The sequence below is a fragment of the Aphelocoma coerulescens genome, chromosome 5, assembly GCF_041296385.1.
Source record: "Aphelocoma coerulescens isolate FSJ_1873_10779 chromosome 5, UR_Acoe_1.0, whole genome shotgun sequence".
NCBI classification, from domain to species: Eukaryota; Metazoa; Chordata; class Aves; order Passeriformes; family Corvidae; genus Aphelocoma; species Aphelocoma coerulescens.
In genome coordinates this window covers 44,572,921-44,590,814 of record NC_091019.1, presented here as the reverse complement: position 1 = coordinate 44,590,814, position 17,894 = coordinate 44,572,921, and the positions used below count along the sequence as shown (strand labels likewise).

Sequence of the window (17,894 nt, the reverse complement as noted above, 5' to 3'; positions counted from 1 at the left end):
CTGGAAATAGGCTGCTTCTCTGTGCCTGAGAGAAGGATATCTACAAATTTGGTCTATTTCCCTCATTTAAAAGCCTACATCAGCAGCACTGCTTGTGGTACTCTATGCTGAAAAGATTGCAGCTGATGGTCCTTGAAGATGACAGCGGTACTGAGCCACTGCTAGCAACAGAACCCCTGGCAGGTGGGCTTCAGCCTTGTGTATAGAGTGGGGCTGGTAAGTGTGGGGTATAGAGTGGGGCTGCTGACTGGTGTGTGGTAAGGTGCAGAGACTGCCTGTATGGACCAGCTTGTGTTTCCAGTAAGTCAAACTCAAAAGTACTAATCTACTCCTCTGACCTTTCAGGTTTCATCTGTTTCAATGCATGAGGCAGTGCAGCAGCCTTTTGCAGAGCTGTGACTGATGGGCAAGGGGAAAGAATGTAGGCTGCAGCTACGTGCCTTAGCAGGGTAGCTTGGAGCAAGAGTCCTGCTAGGTCCTGCTTCTCCTGTGCACTCCAGGACAACATCACCAGCTCCCTCCATGCCATGATGCTCCTTCCCAGATGTGCTGCTGGCCAAGCTGAAGGCTCCATCAGCCCACCAAGACCTGCCTGTGAGCTGACACAACATGGCAGTGCACCTCCACATATGCAAGGGGAGCAAGGGGAGCATGTGGAGGCATAGCCACCAGTATCAGGGAGCCAAGAGGGTCAGCAGGGAAGAGACCTGTGATACTACGTGGCATGTCCCACTCATTAGCCAGGTCCAGTCCTACAGCAAGGAGGGACCCTTCCTCCCCAGGGACCCCATCACCCCACAAACCATTCTTCCTCAGCCTGTCCAGCCTATGTGCATGGGCCCCCCTTCTAAATGTGGGGCTCTGGTTACTGGCTCTGGATTAGACTCCTGTGCATGCAGGGCTGTTTCCTGGGCTCCGAGTTCTCCCCTCCTGCTGCCTGTGTCTTCAGTGTATCATGCCAGGCCTTAGGAGTAACTCAAATCCTATATTGGAAACAAAGAGTTAAGCATTTTCAATCTTTATTTTACAAAAATAAACCAGTTTTGCCCTGACACTCTGGCCCCCAACCTTTCCCTCCACCCCTGCTCCCTTTCGTCTTCTGGAGCTCTGGCTGTTGCGTGCCACAGCCAGCTGCTCTTATGGAGGCTGCCGGCACTGCACACTCCTGTGAGTCTCCCCAAACAAGGACCAGGAAAGGGGGTTGGTGCCCTTTTGTGACTGCCTCTTCTTCCCAGAATCCAAGCTGGAAACGGTCCAAAGATGCCTCATGGTGGCTCTGCCATTTCTGCACAGGGAGCAAGTCTTAGGCAAATCACTCAGAGTACATACTTCAAGAAGGAATGTCTGTCCGTCCAATTCCTTCCCTTGGATGGAAAAGCAAGCCCCACGAAGTTACTTCTTGCCATCAGTGGAGCTGGCATGCTGCTGTCCTGCTGGCTGGCTCAGTGTTGGAAGCGTGGGGAGCTAATGTGGGGCTGGTGAAAAGAGTGTGTGGCATAAAGCACTTCTGGAGGCGGTGGAGGGGATGCCAGGATAGAGCAGAGCGGTTCATGGGAGCTCAGCATCGAGGTGAAGTGCTTCATTTCCTCTGTCAGCTGCTTGATCTCCCGGCGCAGGGCAGCATTCTGTCTCTCCAAGTCTTCACTCTCCTGAGGAGACAAAACCACAGGGGCTTCCTCAGCGTGGGACCCATAGGATGAGCTAGGGACACGAGACTTGCGGTCCTGTGCCTCTCTGCCCCACAGAATTTCCAGAATGATACCTTTCTGGTAAATTCATCACAAAGCCACGCCTGGGCAAACCCTCCTCCCCCAGCTGGCCATGCCGGGTGTGGGTGCGATGCTGGCAGCCCCAGCCACGCTCCCCGGCCCCAGCTTACGAGAATTGACTGTGGCTTGTTCCCGCCCAGGCTTTCTCGCTCCCTCTCATGCACGCATACATCTCCGGGCGCTTCCCGGGCAGCCCAGCCCCCGGGGGAGAGCACGTTGAATAACCGCCGTCTTTAACCAGAAAACCACCTGTCACAGGAAACCTGTCATTGCCCTGGAAAGAAGAGACTCACTGCTTCCTACTAGCAGCCGGGGAAAGCAGCGGCACGATGGGGAGGAAGGGGAGACGCTTGAGTCAGAAGAAAAGAGAAACTGAGGCCTCAGAAGAACTGAATTAATACTGGTATTAATGAGAATAACAACAAAGGGGTTAATAATGATGTTCAGCCTTGTCTCAACACTACTGAAAGCATCAACGCCTTTGCTACCTCTGCTTCTGCTGAAGTGCAGCCAGCTCCAGGCTGAAGCACTGCAGGCATCAACTGACCATGGAGCCAGCAGCCTGGGCAGGACCAGAGGACTGGAAACTCAGCTGAGAGAGCTAAAGCAGGACGCAGCACTTGGAGGCTCTGGAAAGCTGCACCACCACCTTGGCAAAGCAAACCTTCTGCTCGCCCCTCTGCTGCTACGCTGATTCCTGATGGTGCCCACTCTGTGCACAGGTCAAAATGCACCCAGCAATTGCAGCAGGAGCTCACGCAGCAAACAGCATCTCTCAGGTGTGACCAAACAGTTTGGAAACGATGACTGTTGTTGAACTCAGGAATTGATGGTAATCACCCAGAGGCCAGGAGTCCCAGTTTTCCCATGACTCATTCTCCTCAAAACACAAGCTAGAAAACCCTGGGGCAGATGGAGCTGGTGGCTCCTTTCATACCACCACGGCTCAAACTGAGCCATGCTTTTCTGGGAAGAACCACATCAGAGAAACAAAGTCCCTGATGCAGAATCCACCAAAGACAAAGAGCACTCAGGGAATGAACCTAGGAGCAGCACGGGGTCACTGTCCACTGGAATTGAAAAAAAACTAGCAGAAATTTACCATCCATCTTCTACTTGCCTCCCTGCATTTTTTCATCTGCCTGTCGGGATCCAAAATGGGCTTAGCCCACTGCCCCATCCCAATGGGAAGGCAAGGACTGTGTGCCATCAATGCTAGCTTGAGCAGTAGTAATCTCATAAGCAAGTGGTTTGTTACCTGCTCTAAGAAAAGCAGCCCAATTCTGCTTGGTGCACAGCTAGGCAGGATTTTCCAGGGGGAAGCTCAGAGCCCATTCCTACCCTTAGGATTACTGTGGAGAGAGCAGTGACCCCAAGGAAATGGTGTTTTTTCACCTCTCTCAGACACAGTTGCCCAGAGCCTTTGCTGCTGGCAGATGTAATGCAATCAGCCTAGAGCCATGTCAGCTCTAAAAGGCTCATCAGCTACTGAGAAAAGAGTGAAATCTGTCTTGAACCCAGCTCCAACTGTGGGCTAAGGGCACTATGTAAGGAGGAAGGTTCAGAACTGGATTCTCAGGAATTGTTTCCAGTAATGGGAATATGAGGGAATATGAAGACTGCTAAATCAAAGGACTTTTTTTGAACATGAGCTCAACTACCACTTTTCAAAGGACAGCCAAGCCCAGCGCAGGGATAAAGATGGTTTCTGGTCACTGCAGGCTGCGTGTTCTTCATCTTTCCCACCGGTGGCCCAAAATACATCGGACTGCACTTATCAATGTGCAAAATGCAAAGTATCCCAGACCTTATGCTCTGACACTGACTACATACTCCTGCCCAAACACACACAGCCAGAAGTGACCATTCCTCCCAAAAGGCAGACATCTAATACTTCACACTGGGAAGAGCTGTGGGGGTGCCCACAGTGCCACAGAAAGTACCCTTGTATGCTGTTGCACCTCTGGTGCAACAGTGGTGGCGTGAATCCCAAACCAGGTGAGACTGTGCTTTCAAAGAGCTCAGTCAGAAGAGGTTGGGAAAGGAAATCGGTGATGAAAGACTGAGAGATAAAGATGGATTCAAAACTAGCTGCAAAACTAAACGCTTCCGTGGCAGTTGTCCTGGGCTGTGTGCTCTCGCTGCAGGCGTTGACTCCTTCATCCTGCCCTGGCCTCACTTCTCCTGTCCTGCCTCCACTGAGCATCTCTGCTCCAAGTCCCAGGGGAAAAGCACACTGTCTCCTATGAGTCCTCAGCACCAGGGATGAGAAAGGGTGGGAGTGCTCACCAAGTGCAGTGTGTCTGCTTTCTGGGTCTGCCTCAGGCGGCTCTTCTGGGCAGCAATTCGATTCTTCTCCCTCCTTTGGACTTTCCTCATGTCATCAGAAGAGTCCTAGGGAAACAAGGCATGGAAATGACTGGGTAATTCTCTCCCTCACCCTTCTCCTGTTATCTGCTGTGAAAGGGACACAGCAGATAATATCACTGAAGCACGGGACATGGGCTACACACCCTCCACACCAGTATAAAGCCATAGTCCAGGGGATGTGTGATGTTTTTAGTACCCCTGTTGCCAGGAGGGGCACATCTGACATCCTTGGGGATCCCAGAACAGCTGGGAAATGACCACTCTCCCTTCACCAACACAGAGCCTGGGATACCGTTTGATGGACCAGAGTAAGGACCTCCCTCTGGAAGAAGGACAATTTGATTTCTTGTACAGAAAACCTTTTCCTTTCCTGTCTCTCTGCAGGGTAATGGCTCTGCAGACATTCCAGCTCCTTGGCTATACCATTTTTCCAGATATTCAGCCTGTGTTTTCCTCTTTTCACCCCTGAAGGCCCCTCCCTTCTCCATCACCCTCCTGCCTCAGGCTTTATTTGCTGCAGACCGTCACAACACAATATGGCCCCTGCTTTCTTAACTACACAGACTCAGAGCTTTTGTTTTTAACACAGATCTTATTTGCTCCACCTCTCTGATCTCTGTCCTTGCTCTTTTCTGGAGTCACTTGGTAGCAATGCCTGCAGTGCTGACTGCAACACTCCCAAGCCCCTTAAGCAGGGGAGAACAGAGGTCTCCAGGTTTCAGGTCATGAGCTTCATGCACCAGTCATTCTCTGCTGAGATCTGGTCCTGCTGCTGCCTTCTGACAGTTGAAACTGTCACACAGACTTTCATCTTCTATTTTCATATTGCACTGCCCCTCTTGTGGACTCTTTAGCATTCACATCACCACCTCTCCACAAGACTACAAAACTCAGCCACAAAAGTTATCTTCCCAGCCCATCTATCTGTCCACATCCTCCCCCCCCTCCCCCCAACCCAAGATATTTTTCTTCTTTGAACTTAACCGTTTTATCCTTGATTTCAATACCCTGAAAATGTCTCAGATATAGCAGCTCCCACATCCTGCATCTAGTCCAGTCCCTATCCTTTGGAAAACCTTGTGCTTTATCCCTGTCTTTACCAGGATGCAAGCCAGGATGCATTCCCATCCTTGTTTGGAAGCCAAAAATCATCTGCCCTGATGATCCCCAAGATTTCTGAGCAAAGTCTCAGGCGCTTGCTCTTGTTGCCAGCCCTAGAGAAATGGCAAATGACAGATAACATAAAGTTTAGCCAGAAAAGGCAGTGAGAATACCTCAGACTTGTGTCTGTATCTGCCAGCAAAAAACCTACAATTAAGGTATGCCATGCAACAAAACAAAATCCCTCTGTGAAGCATTGCTAACACGAAAAACCTCTGAGGCTGAACAGTAAAGAAAGCAGATCCAAAGCAGCAGGGCTTTTCTGGGTCCCGAGTGCTGTCCACAGAAGCAGGAAGCAGGCAGGCTGCCCCTGAGACACCCTGGTCCATGGCCAGGAGGTGCCTGCTCAGGCTCTTCACTAGAGCACCAACTCACACCGAAGCTTCCTGCCTGCCTGGCATGTATCACAGGACCCACCATGCCTGGGGGTCCTGGGCCCCCAGCTGCCCCTGGCATAGCCCCAGGTAACCAGGTCATCTCTCTCTGCCCATACCCAGCTCTGTGGCTGGAGCTTCTGCCAGGGCCCTTGGCTGAGCCCTGCATCTCTCTCCCCACAGCCATTCTTAGAAAGCTCTGCCATATTGCCCTGTGAAAACACCGACAGTGGGTGCCACCCTACTTCCTGCCCACCCGTGGCCCCCTGAAATACTCTCCAGCTGGGGAGAGCTGGGGAAGAACCCCTGCTTTACCTGCTTGCTGGGAGGGGGAGACTGGCTGAAGCTGCTGGAATCACTGCTGTCGGAGCTGTGGGGCATGGCTGCTGTTTCTGGCTCCCAGGGTCTCTTCAGCTTACGTTGTGCTCGTGGTGTGCCTGCCTTCTGTCTTGCTTCTCTGCCTCTCCTCTGTCCTCCTCTGCCACCTCTGATATGGCCCTCGGCTCCCTGGTCTCACTCGGAAGCACTCTGTCCTTCTGCGCAGCACTCCGACACTTTCGCTGCCTCTCCTCTCAGAGCCTCTGCACCTTCCCTTTAGGTCTCAGCCTCCTGTGGTTTCTCAGAACCTTGGGGATGTAAGCTGAAAGTCACGTGGCCGGAAACTTTAAGGCAAAGAAGAAAAGTTACAGAAGAAGAAAAAAGTTTTTAAAAACCAATTTAAAAAAAAAAAAAGAAGAAGAAGAAAAGCACATCTGGGAAAAATGAGCTTCAAAATAGCCTGAAAAACCCCCGAAAAACACCTTCAGGCAGTTGAAAAACAACGCGATGGGTTTTCTCTGAGACAAACATCAGAGATGGAAAGGAAGAAAAGCCCCAGCTCTGGCTGTGAAACTTGGACCTTCAAAGGAGGGCAGTGCGAAGGAGGTGCCACTGGGAGCCCCAGAAATTCCAGGGACACTGTGTCCCATGCCAGCCCTGTGCAGGCAGGAGGTCAGTCCAGCCCCAGGCAACCTCAGTCACCCTGACACAGCTGAGGAAATTCCCAGGCAGACACACATCTCCCCACAACCCACCCACCCCCTCCTGCCGCCTCCACACCATTGACGTGGGTCCCGGGGAGGGGACGGATACCCTCAGCAGGTGCCACATAAACACTGTTAGTGCAGGTGGTTCACATGGGCACAACGAAGCACCAGTCCCATTTAAGAAGAAAAGCTCAGGGTCATAGAATGTTTGGACTGGGTTGGGTGGGACTAGTATTTTCTATAAAGCAAAGCTATTTAGCACTTTAAAACATTCAGTAGTATGTCACCACTGACCCATAAGGGAATATCAGCCCTGGCAGACAAAGTGCTGTAAACATAAGAATCTATGGATCAGCCCATGCAGACAGCAGCAAGGAGGAGCTGCTTTGGATCCCCTTCTTTGTCCCTAGTCTGTGCTCTCTGGGACTACTTCTATCCTTAGTATAAGCCTCAGAAGACTAAAGATGTGCAATCAGCCCCTAGGACAGCAATACCTCAGGGGTACCCTCGGAGTACCCCGTGCTAGTGGCTCTGGAGGTGACAATACAGGAGTAGGAGGTGCCAAAGCAGGGACCATTTGCTTTCTGATCTGCTCATGTCACCAGATCTAGCAGGATGAGCCACAGTCACGTGCCAACAGGCTCTCCATCCACAGACAGGACCACACGACTTTGGAGCTGCTAAGTTCTTGCATGTGCAATAAGGAGCAGATCTAGAAACAGGCATGAACCCATTCACAGTAACACACTCCTGTGGAAAACAGCAGTTCCCAGTTCCCAACTTACTGAGTTTTGTTGCCTGTGGGTGTTTTGTTTGCGTTTCTCCTGCCTCAAGCAGGAACAGCTAGCAAGTCTCAGCAGCAGGGCATAGGCAAGGGCACTTGAGATGCAGTGGTCATTAGGGCAAGAGTGTTGGCAGATTTGGGGTTGCAGCTGTATTGCAGCACAGAAGGCACACTTGCAGAGAAGTATGTGCAGACTTGCATGGGCACTGCTGGCATTTCTTCCCATCCTTGCCACTCATGGAGCCAACATGGCAACAAACATGGCCAAAACCAAGAAATGCGTGGGGCTGGCTTCAGGCTGGGTGGTTCAGGGACATCTCCTGGCTTAGCTCCAGTAGCAAAACTACTCCATTTTGGCCTGTTTCTCCCTTTAGAAACATCCTGTGGAACTGGTGTTCTACCCTTAAGCCCTTTTATCTGAACATTTCACAGCATTGAGTGTATTTTTCCTCCTGGTGGCTATATGGAAATGCTAGGATCCACCACACATTTTAACATGGCTACAAGGGTTTGCTCGGCACGATCCACCCTGAGGGACCCAGTTTCCTGGAAGTGCATCCCCCCCTGTAGCACGCAGGGCTCTTCTGGTGCAGCTGGCTCTGGAAATGGAGTAGCCGAAGGCATTGGTGAGGTGAGAAATGTTGAGTTCAGGCCTCCCAAGGCACCGGCCAGCAGTACAACCCTTGAAGGACCCATTAGCTCACTGCATCACTACACTTCTTCTGAATTCTGCAACCCTGTGCAGCACTTCCTTTCCAGGAAGCACACTGCAGGATTCCCACTCTCCCAAGGAAACCACACTCCTCTGCTCGTGAGCAGGTCTCAGAGACTGCCTGGCCTGTCCTGCTCTGCAGGCTGCTGGATGGAGGGAGCTCCTTCCTCAGAGAAAAATATTCTTATTCCATTATTGGACAAATTAGGTGAATTCCTTCCTTTTGTATCTAGCAAGGCCAGCATCTGGGAGACAGTTGGGAAGGTGGTGGGGCTGTTGGCAGAAGGTGGTGAGGGAAGCTGAATGTCCTGGCAGGAGCTGGACAGTTAGTGCAAAACTGTCCAGAATGTGGCTATGGCAAAGGTTGTTCTTAGATCCACAGGAGGGAGGTTTTGAACGCACCTTGGTTTGCCCAGAGCTGGGCTTTTCTTAACAGCTGATGAACACACCTCAGGAGAGAGCAACAGCACGGGAGAGGGTTTGGACAACTGGCCTTTCTGAGCAGGGCTAAGAGAGCATCCTTTTTCCTGCCTTGTCCAAACACTCTCTTTGCTCTTGAACTGGGCATGCTGTTAATGAATTCCTGCCACTTATGAGCAAATAAGTGTCTGTAAGTGAGACAAGTGTCTCTTGGTGGGAAGATGGGCAGAGCTTTCACAATGCTTCTCTGGACTGGGCTGGACCCGTGTTGTCTCCTCACAGGCAGTGAGATCCCCCTGCCATTTCTCTGGTCAGAGACATGATCCCCCAACCCAGAGCAGCAGAAACCACCAGTATGGCTCTACCAGCATCTGCTCACAGCTCTGTGGGAACTGCCCTGGGCACCTGCTGCAGGCACAACATGGGGAGCTGATTTCCTGCTGCCCCTGCCCAGGCTCCCTGCCGCTATGAGGGGGAGCTTCAGGAGCCAGTCTCCTAATCTCTGTGCTTGACTTAGGTGACTAAATTTACACCGTGAATAACATCCCCTGACTTTCTCTCTGGGATCATTTCATTTTCTTTGATCTTAATCACAGGAGCTGTGATATCATCGTCAGTGGCACTGGAAAAACTCACCAGTGCTAGGCTACTGCCATACCAGCAGCTTGATGGAGAAAGGATATTTCCAGAGGTTTTTAGGGGAAGGACAGGGCCAACCAGTCCTGTATTTGTCCCTTGTGAATTACAGCAGGCAATGCTGAAGGGAGTCCGGTTCTCCCAGGACACAGTGGCTGCAGGGACTCTGGAGCCTGGGCTTAGTGTGATCTCAGCCGCGGAGAAATGGTTTGAAAGCAGCAAGATGCAGTTCAGCAAGAACAAATGCAAATGTAAAGCAAAGCGAGCTGTAGGTAGAAGATCTGGGGAGTAACCAATGGGGCAGCAGAATAGCGGGGAAAAATCCGGGGGTTGCAGAGCATCGAAAACTGAAGCTTTGCCAGCAGCAAAGGGGTCAAGTATTGACCTGGGGCTCTGGGGCAAGGCAGAGGAGGCGACTGCCTTGTGCTGCCTGTGCAGGGTCAGGACCCATTCAGAGTCCCAGGCCAAGAAGTGAAGTAGTCTGGAATAAAAACAATACAAAGGATAAACACACAGAAATATTGTACTAAGAGAAAGGAGTGAAGAAATTTGGCCCATTTAGCCTAGAAAAGAGAAGTTTTGGGGGTGGGAAATGGGTGGTGAGCAAGGAACAGTCTTTCATATGTTGTAATGGAAAGGGTGGTCAGCGGCTGTCTGTGCAGCCAAAGCAGAGTAAGAAGCAACAGGCTCCAACTGGGGCAGGAAAGGTGGAGGTCTGATGTTCGAAGCAAGAGGAAGGTAGAAGACCTTGGGATGGGCAATTCAGGAAAGTTATTCAAGCCCCTTTATATGAAGTGACTGGGGAGAAACCTCTCTTGAAAAAAGTCCAGGTTGAATCCTGCCTCTGTGGGATGGATTATGAGTTATGTTCCCAGGGTTTCAATAAGGAAAAAACAAATTAAAAAAAAAAACCTACTGGGATGGGTTCCTCAGAACCAAGAGAGCACGTCGGGTATTTTTCAGCCAGGACCTTTGCTTCAAAACCTCTTTCCCCATGTCCCACCTGTGCAACCATCTTCCTCAGCACAGGTGTGTCCTGGAGTTTCCTTGTAAACCTGCTGCTCCAGAGCTCTTTCCTGCAGCAGGCTTATGACACCAACATTCAAAACTGCATCTCACCCCATTCATCTCACTCATCTTGTTTGCACAGCCATTCAGTGCATAGTGCTATTTAAAAATCCAGCCTAGACCAGTTACCAGATTCAGCCTCCTGTAAACCACCGAGGTTGTTTCTGCTTCACATGTAGCATTTTATGCAAATAATTTCTTACAATATTTGGACAATTGCAACAACTTGCTTATAATTCCCCACATAAGTTTGAAGACTTTTGCATAGAAATCAGTGCTGAGTTGAGATGTTAAGCAAATGGCTGTGTTGAACAAAGTCCCTGCTCTCTACCAGACGCTTTTGCCATGTCCTGCTCTGCCAGCACATGTTGTCCTGTCTGTGACAGCTTCCCCAGTCTCTGTCACCAGGGCTATTTCATCTTGGCTGAGCTCAGTGTGAGAGTGAGGTTGTGCCAGGAGAGCTGAAGCATAGTCCCACCAAATTCATCCCCCTTGGTGCAGAGCAAACACCAACGCTTTCAGTCCTTACTTGGTGCAACCAGCCAATGTCCGGGAAACAGGTACTTTACACCCCGAATGTCTGATAAATGACACGGGCTGTAAGTCAAGCACTCAAAACTGTGGAAATCCCGTAATTGAATCCCTACAGCATACTGCATTTACACCCTCATGCTGTGTAACATGCTGTGCTCTGGAGCTGCATGATCCACGAGGGTTTATTCCCTGGGATGGCTGTGTTACCTTCATCTTGTCCTGCAGCCAGCCTGCTCCAACATCCTGCTTTTCCATTTCGTCACAGACTCTTTCTAATGTTCATCACTTCAGCACTGAATGAGTGTTTCAGGGTTATTAATTAAGCTGTTTTCTCAGCCACCTTTTCAGGTCCGAAGTGGGGGATGAGGGGATGGAGTTATACCTATTTAACAGGTGCAAAATAAGAGACAAAAAGAAATTTAGGTCATAAGTACTCATTCATTTGGATACACATTTTGAACCAACTAGGATCTAAATTTTTCAGTGATTTTGGCACTTTATAGCACTTAATTTAGCCAAACCCCAGATCCTGATGTTTGTGACTGCATCTGCAAACCTTTAACACTTCTGTAAAACAGCTCTGGGAAATGAGGAAGATGCAGCTGCTCCTTTGAAAGCTCTTGCTTATGTGGCTCACCGACTCACAGAGTAACTTCGAGGCAGGGGTAGACACAGACCCAGCTCTCCAGGGAGGCATCAGCTGTCTACCCAGGAGAACGTCCTTTCTTTCTGCAGTCTCTTGCTTCACCAACTTGATAGGAGCTTCCCAGCCCTGCTAAGAAAGGAGGCAGCCTAGCTGTCCAACTTATTGCTCCCTCCAGCCAAGGTCCAGCCTTGGTGCTGAAGAGGTGGCAATCCAGGGCAAACTGCAGGAAATTATCATATGCACAAGACAGCTAAGATAGGCTGCCCAGGCAAACCCATTTCTGGCAATTTCTAAGCCTTTGGTACTTGGCTTTGCCACTTTCATGTGGGTTTTTTTTGAATGTCATTAGTAATGCGTTTTTTGTGTCCATATTTTAAAAGAAGGAAACTGTAGAAAGAAAACGCCACATGTGCTAGCTTTCCAGATATGGACACTGAGCTCCAGGTAGATGCGGTCCAGTGGACTGACTCCACTGGAGAGGAAGAGCAAGCCTGGCTAGAGCTCCCAGCTGAAGGGTTGACAGGAGGTTGGCAGGGTCAGACATCCTGCACATACAGGAGTTTCAGTCTCAAGACACAGATTATGAGAGTTCACAGATTATGAGAGCATTTTGAAGGGATTAACCACATTCTCCTTCCCCTGTCCTGTACAGATCAACTGGTTGTGTCTTTAGTTGATCAACCTCTAATCTGTTCCTGGCAAGGACTTAGCACGTACTCAGATGTACACTCACAAGAGTCTCTAGGTCAGCAGATCCCAAACCCTGGTAGAGTACATCCATTCAAGGCCAAACTTTCTGTCACTGCTATCTTCACAGGCTTTGTCTACCTCCTGGGATCGGTCAAAAATGGACCAGATCACCCAGCCACACTTGGGACACTGAAAATGTTCAGCTATCAGACGCCCCCCAGTCAAGCAGGGTGTCTTTGCTTCCGCTGCCTGGGCTGAGCCCACCAGTTGAACTATCCAAGCGCATGGACGGGGTGTGCGGAGGGTGCAGATGTTGTCTGACGGTTTGACTCATCTCGGTGGTAGTCTCGTTCGGTGATGAGGGGAAGGCCCAAAGAGGAAGGGCAGTGACCCGTTTAACCAGAAGGGCTGATCCACCCAGGGGTAGACTTACTGGTGATGGCAAGGGGCCATGGCCCCAGCTTCCTTCATGCTTTCCAGTGTGTGCATTTCCAGGCCACACAAGAGCAGGAGAGGCACATGTGGCTGTTCAGCCTGACCATGGTGGCAGAGGGACTCAGCCTTGTGCCTCTGCTACTGCTGCAGTGAATCCAACTGCAACGACCAAGCAGCAAAAGTTGTGCTCCCAGGGGATGAACAATGCCTGTTGGAGGATCTGATGTTCACTGGACATTGGTTGAAACCGTGATCCATGGCATGGGGGTGGATGGTGAATGCATCACTTGTCTCTTAAATTAATACATGACTCTTGAGTGTATTACGTTGCTGCTTCATGACTCCATTCAGAGGAAAATGTTCTTCAATACCACCCATCACCACAAAACACATTCAAGACTCCCAAGGATTGAGTACAGCTTATTTAGGGCATGTTCTTGCAGACAGACTCTGAGACACCCACCTTGGCAGGAGATGGCTGTGAACAACACTCATGCTAGTACTGTACTTCCACCCCAATGGGATCTGCTTCACTTTTGGATTACGGGGCTGCGTGCACTGGTTTTCCCTTCTCTCCACCCCACTTGGTGGGAACAAGAGCTTCCCAAACCTTCAGCTCGTGCAGCATGGTTGGAGGAGGTGTTCAGCACAAGCAGCTGCGCTGACGGGCTCACATGCCCAGGGCTTGTGCCCAGGTGTGTGTGGTGCTTGTATAAGCAGTGCCGGAGCCCAGCACGTCGGAGGCAGCATGGCGGAGGACAGGCAGCATGGGGCAGAGTGGCTGTGAAGGAGAGGACTGGGAAGCTGTGCAGAAGGTACACGCAGTGCCTGTGCAAGTAGCACTGAATGGCAGAGCCATACCGGCAGAGTTATCAAAGCACACAAATGGGTATAAGCCCCATCAGTCTGGACAGTGCACCCTGGCACACACAGCTCTCACCTGCTGCCAGCTCTCTGGGAGACAACGCAGAGTCCCAGAGCAGGCTGCTGGGGGAGGCAGCAGCAGGGCTGAGCCCCTGACCCACACCTGGTCCATCCCCCAGCCAGGGCTCTTCAATGCCTTTTTGAGAAAAACACAAGGAAGAAGGCCCATGGTCCAACGCCCAAACACCAAGGGAGGCCTTGCTTAGTGCTGGCTATTTCAGAGGGTTTGTAAAGTCCCACAAGTTTCCCCAGGGGCTGGGAGCAGCAGATGGAGGGAGGGAAAGGGAGCAGTTTCAGATGATCATCAATCCTGTACTTTCCACCCTTGCATTTTGGTACCCTGGCAAGAGAGAGGTAATCTGTAATCAGCCTCCTGGGACATGGCTGCTTTTCCTACAGCTTTGTCCATGGCTACCAAAACCAGTGCCCAGACACAGGTGACCTGCAGCCTCCCATGGCACCTCATCCCTGATGGTGCTTTGGAGGTGGGATGAGGGAGAAGTGCTACACCCTAAGACATGCCAGTAGTGATGGTGCAAGGGCCTGACTTGAAGACTTGGTCCTCCTGGTGTCACTAATAGTGCCAAAATTGGTTTCAAAGAAGGGACGGAAAAAAAGAAACTCCTTGCCACCATTCTTTACCCGAACCCCAAAGTAGATGTCCAAGAATCATCCCATCTTTCATCTTATTTAAGCCAAAATTTTTCACTTCAGTTTTGGGTATCCCTGTTTTTCATATCAATACCTGATTCTTTGTGAGCCCTCTGAAGCTGTTGGCCAGCAGGGCATCTTGTCCACCTGCACAAACCAGTTTTCTGGCTCTGTGAGAAGTGTGTCAGTTTACCAGTGTGAAATGAGTTGTCTTTCCATTTCTTTGAACATCTTGTGAGGGGGTGAGCAGAGGAACAGACTTATCTCTAAGCCAGGGATTGCTCTGCACATCTCTATCATGTGGCATTTCACTGGTTTCCACTCTAAACTGGTGGGACTTTTAGTCCCTACATAGGGAAATTTTCCTGCAGCCCTGATTTAGGTCAGCCACCCATCTTTGGATGTCTCCTGATTTCACAGCAGGGAAGACAGAAGCAAACACAGCAGCCCAGGGAAGCTTCCCCTATCTACTATGGCATTACAGTTATAAAGGATAGATGTGCTCTTCTTCATTCCATTCCTCATGTAGCGTTCCTCCTTTCCCCACTGCTGCACAGTGACAGGGACCCACCAGATAGCTCTATCTTGAATTTGGAGCACAGGCTTGAACCCTTTGGCACTCTCATCTAAACCTCCCAGGTGCCAGCTGGCACTTAGGGACACTCCAGAGCATGGCTGGGAGAAATGCTGAGGTGCTGCTACCCCAGCATGCAAACTCAGCTGCCGAGCAGCGCAGGACCTTGCAGCCACAGCAGACGGTTGCTATCAGGTGAGGAAATGTGCTGGTCCAAAGCCTGAATGAGGCTCCATGTCACACAGGATACACTGGCAGCTTGCTTTGCTCCTAAATTTGTGCACATAATCCAGCGACCTGCAGGTATTTAACAGACAGCGGAACAGTGCCTGCATCCACTTTGCAGACACAGAGAATGCCTTGCACCTGCAGCTGAGGTAGTTAATTTGGACCAGTGAGTTTGGCTTTGCCAGCCTGTTACACTGGCTGCATGGGGTGCCATCATGCTGCCCAGCCATAGAGCAGTGCCAGCATGCACCAGCACATGACTACCGTAGCCACTTATCCATTATCTGCTGGCTGGAGCTAGAGAGTAAATCAGGTCACTGCCTCCAGGGAAAGTCTGCACAGAAGAAAAGGGATGCCTCACTTGGCAAACACCTGCATAATGAAGCAGTGCCTCTGCCTGGCACCCACGGAGTTTGCCTCTGTCACAGAAGTCAGTAGCCCACGTACTGAGAGGCACCTGCCAATACCCACACGTTAGCTCTAGTGCAAACCCCCTCTTGCTGCTTGTCTGGTCACCAAGTGTTCAGCATCACCTTGAGATGAGCTGTCAGTAGCCATTTTATCCTCAAACAGAAACTACATCTTAGCCTGCTAGTGGCTCCACTGGATTTGGGAGCCCACAGACCTGCAGCACAGCCTTGCTGCCCAGGTCTTTCTGACAACCTCATGACATTTCAGCACAAGCAGGTTTCCAGCAAATCCAACCAGCCCAGATGATGCTGCTGGAATTGGGGCCATGGCAAAGCAGAGGCAGGAACTGCAGTGTCAGGAGTCAGGACTTCCCCTGACGGTGTCACAGATGACAATTCAGCAAGTTCATTCTGCAGAAACTAGATAACATCAGCACAAGGTGGTGGTTACTGGCAAACGATCCTGTTCCTGAAGCCTCATCTGAGACATGACAGGCTGCAGTGAAACCTCATTGTCAAACAGACCCAAACTCTGCTTTTGCTGAAACCCATATGGGCTTCTGGAAGTAGCTTCATGCTGGTACCTCCTAGGAGCCAGGGCTGGAAAAGTGCATCACCTTGCTAACACAGGGCCTTTTTGTCTAGCAGAGTCCCTTGAACTAGACAGGGATGCAGAGCTGTCAGTCTTACCCACAGTGATCCACCTCCTGCCTTCACCACCAAATTAGCCCATCACTTCAGCTAATTGGGAATAACTTCTTGCTCACCCTGACCGATAAAACCAAAGGCTCAGGGTCATTAAGCTCTCTCCCCACAATCACACATTGCATCTTCAGCCCAAACTCAGCCCCAGGTGATGCATGGGCTGCAAAGCCTGGTTCTGGCCTTTGTGAGCTGCTTGGTGTCTCCCTGCCAGCCTCAGCTGCATCTCCTTCACCATCTTCTCCCCACGTGTGTGGTGAGGAGCTGAAATGTCCCTGTGCTGGGCAGGAGACCCAGCTCTGTGCGGGCAGAGCCACTGAGGCTGTCACAGGCACTGAGGCTTGGGGAAGCATCACAGGCACTGGCTGTGCCTGGAATTACAGTTCAGTTGCTGTGGAGGAGTCTGCCCAAGCTGACAGGTGCTCCCAGGCTTCTTCTCCTGAGGATTCAGATGCAGAGAAAAGGCAAACTCCCACCATGATGTCATGGGTGCCAGCCCTTCCTGGTGGCCCTGACCAGCAAGACCTCCTAGCTGTAGGGAAGGATCTTTTCCTCATATGGAAAGTGTTGGTGGCAGAGGTGCTGACAGCAAGCTCCCTGCCCATGGGGCTGGCTACACCTCTGACAGCAGCTGCCCTACCTGCCTCCGTCACCCACCTGGGAAATTATCCTAGTCACCCCACCAGCCACATGGTATGGGGAGACTCATGCCCCTAACCAGGGACAAGTGACCTACCCTGCTCTGCCCACAGAGCAGTTTCCCAAGCCCAGCAGGAGCAGGATGCCTCCATGCGAGCATGGGATGCACATGGATCCATTCCCTTGGCTTATGCCTACCTCCCACCCTCCTGCCCCCATGCTTCACTTGCCAGCAACCAGTGATCACAAATAAGCAAAAAGTGTGCAAAGCCACTGGGAGCCAGGTGATGCTTCCAGGCTCAGAAAAGCAGCAGTTGGTTTTTCTCATTTCTCTGTGAGCATCCTGGTAGCATAGTTTTCCCTGGCTCCAGTCCTGTGCCCAGCCATGGGCCATGATGGTGCCAGTACTGCTCAGCAGAGTCTGGCACCCATGGTAATCAAAGCAGTTTCCGTGACTCTTGGTAAATATCAAGGCTGGGGATTTTTGGGGCTTGTTTTCCAGCAAGTTGAGTAGAAGAACCAATAAGGACAAAGACAAATGAACCTGTTGCCCTTGGCTCAAAATGAAACAAGAGAGACAGGTCACTAGCAAAGGTTAGTTAATACCACTTACCGCAGTGTTATGGAGTCACCCTCAGCCCCTGACAAGAAGGGCAGAGGAACCAATTTTCCATAGACAAAGTGAGAACAATACTGTGAAAGCTGCAAAATAATGACCTCCAAGCATCCTCTGCCCATGACCAGCTGCAAGCCAAGGGAGGGAGGGGCTGGATGCCCCTGTCCCAAGGACTGCACACATACCTTGCTCACAAGGGGATGGGGGCAGTGGGTTGGGAGAGGATGAGGAGGAAAGGAAGAGGGCCACAATGAAGCTTCGGGATGGCCTGCTCAAGCTCTTCGGGATGAGCTGATTGCAGGAGAGAGGGGTGAGGAGCTGGCAAGACGCTTCTGGGGAAACCAAGTTCTTGCTGTCCATGGGCCCTGATGCTTTTCAGGGGTCCAGCAAGAAGAAGAGGGTCAGGCATGCAGTGTGGAGCACTCACACCAAACTACTGTAGCTGGACTCCCAACCCACTACCCCCGCACTGCCTCAGTGTCTGGTGATTTTGGGCAAAGTGGCACCTACCTCTCTTCAGGAGTGA

The 17,894-nt window shown here is 51.0% G+C and overlaps 1 protein-coding gene across 2 annotated transcripts; it reads right to left on the bottom strand.

Moving 5' to 3' along the window:
- Nucleotides 1–881: 881 nt before the first annotated feature.
- On the bottom strand, nucleotides 882–13,897 carry BATF (basic leucine zipper ATF-like transcription factor). Of its 2 annotated transcripts, none has more exons than XM_069016009.1 (5): nucleotides 11,499–13,897; nucleotides 11,061–11,235; nucleotides 5,990–6,336; nucleotides 4,059–4,163; nucleotides 882–1,649 (listed from the first exon to the last, which is right to left on the bottom strand). In XM_069016009.1, the coding sequence occupies exons 3-5, from the start codon at nucleotides 6,053–6,055 to the stop codon at nucleotides 1,443–1,445; spliced, it is 378 nt and encodes a 125-aa protein (XP_068872110.1). In that variant the 5' UTR covers nucleotides 6,056–6,336; nucleotides 11,061–11,235; nucleotides 11,499–13,897; the 3' UTR covers nucleotides 882–1,442. The 2 variants fall into 2 exon arrangements, with proteins under 2 accessions (XP_068872110.1, XP_068872111.1); XM_069016010.1 differs by having other exon boundaries at nucleotides 12,233–12,249.
- Between the last annotated feature and the right edge of the window lie 3,997 nt (nucleotides 13,898–17,894).

Bases quoted from the DNA above. Each gene is read 5' to 3' on its own strand.
- BATF (XM_069016009.1), bottom strand. From the start codon at position 6,055: ATGCCCCACAGCTCCGACAGCAGTGATTCCAGCAGCTTCAGCCAGTCT. The intron at 4,164-5,989 runs GTAAAGCAGGGG...TTGTTTCCCTAG, and splicing joins CTCCCCCTCCCAGCAAGCAG to GACTCTTCTGATGACATGAG. The intron at 1,650-4,058 runs GTGAGCACTCCC...TTGTCTCCTCAG, and splicing joins AAGCAGACACACTGCACTTG to GAGAGTGAAGACTTGGAGAG.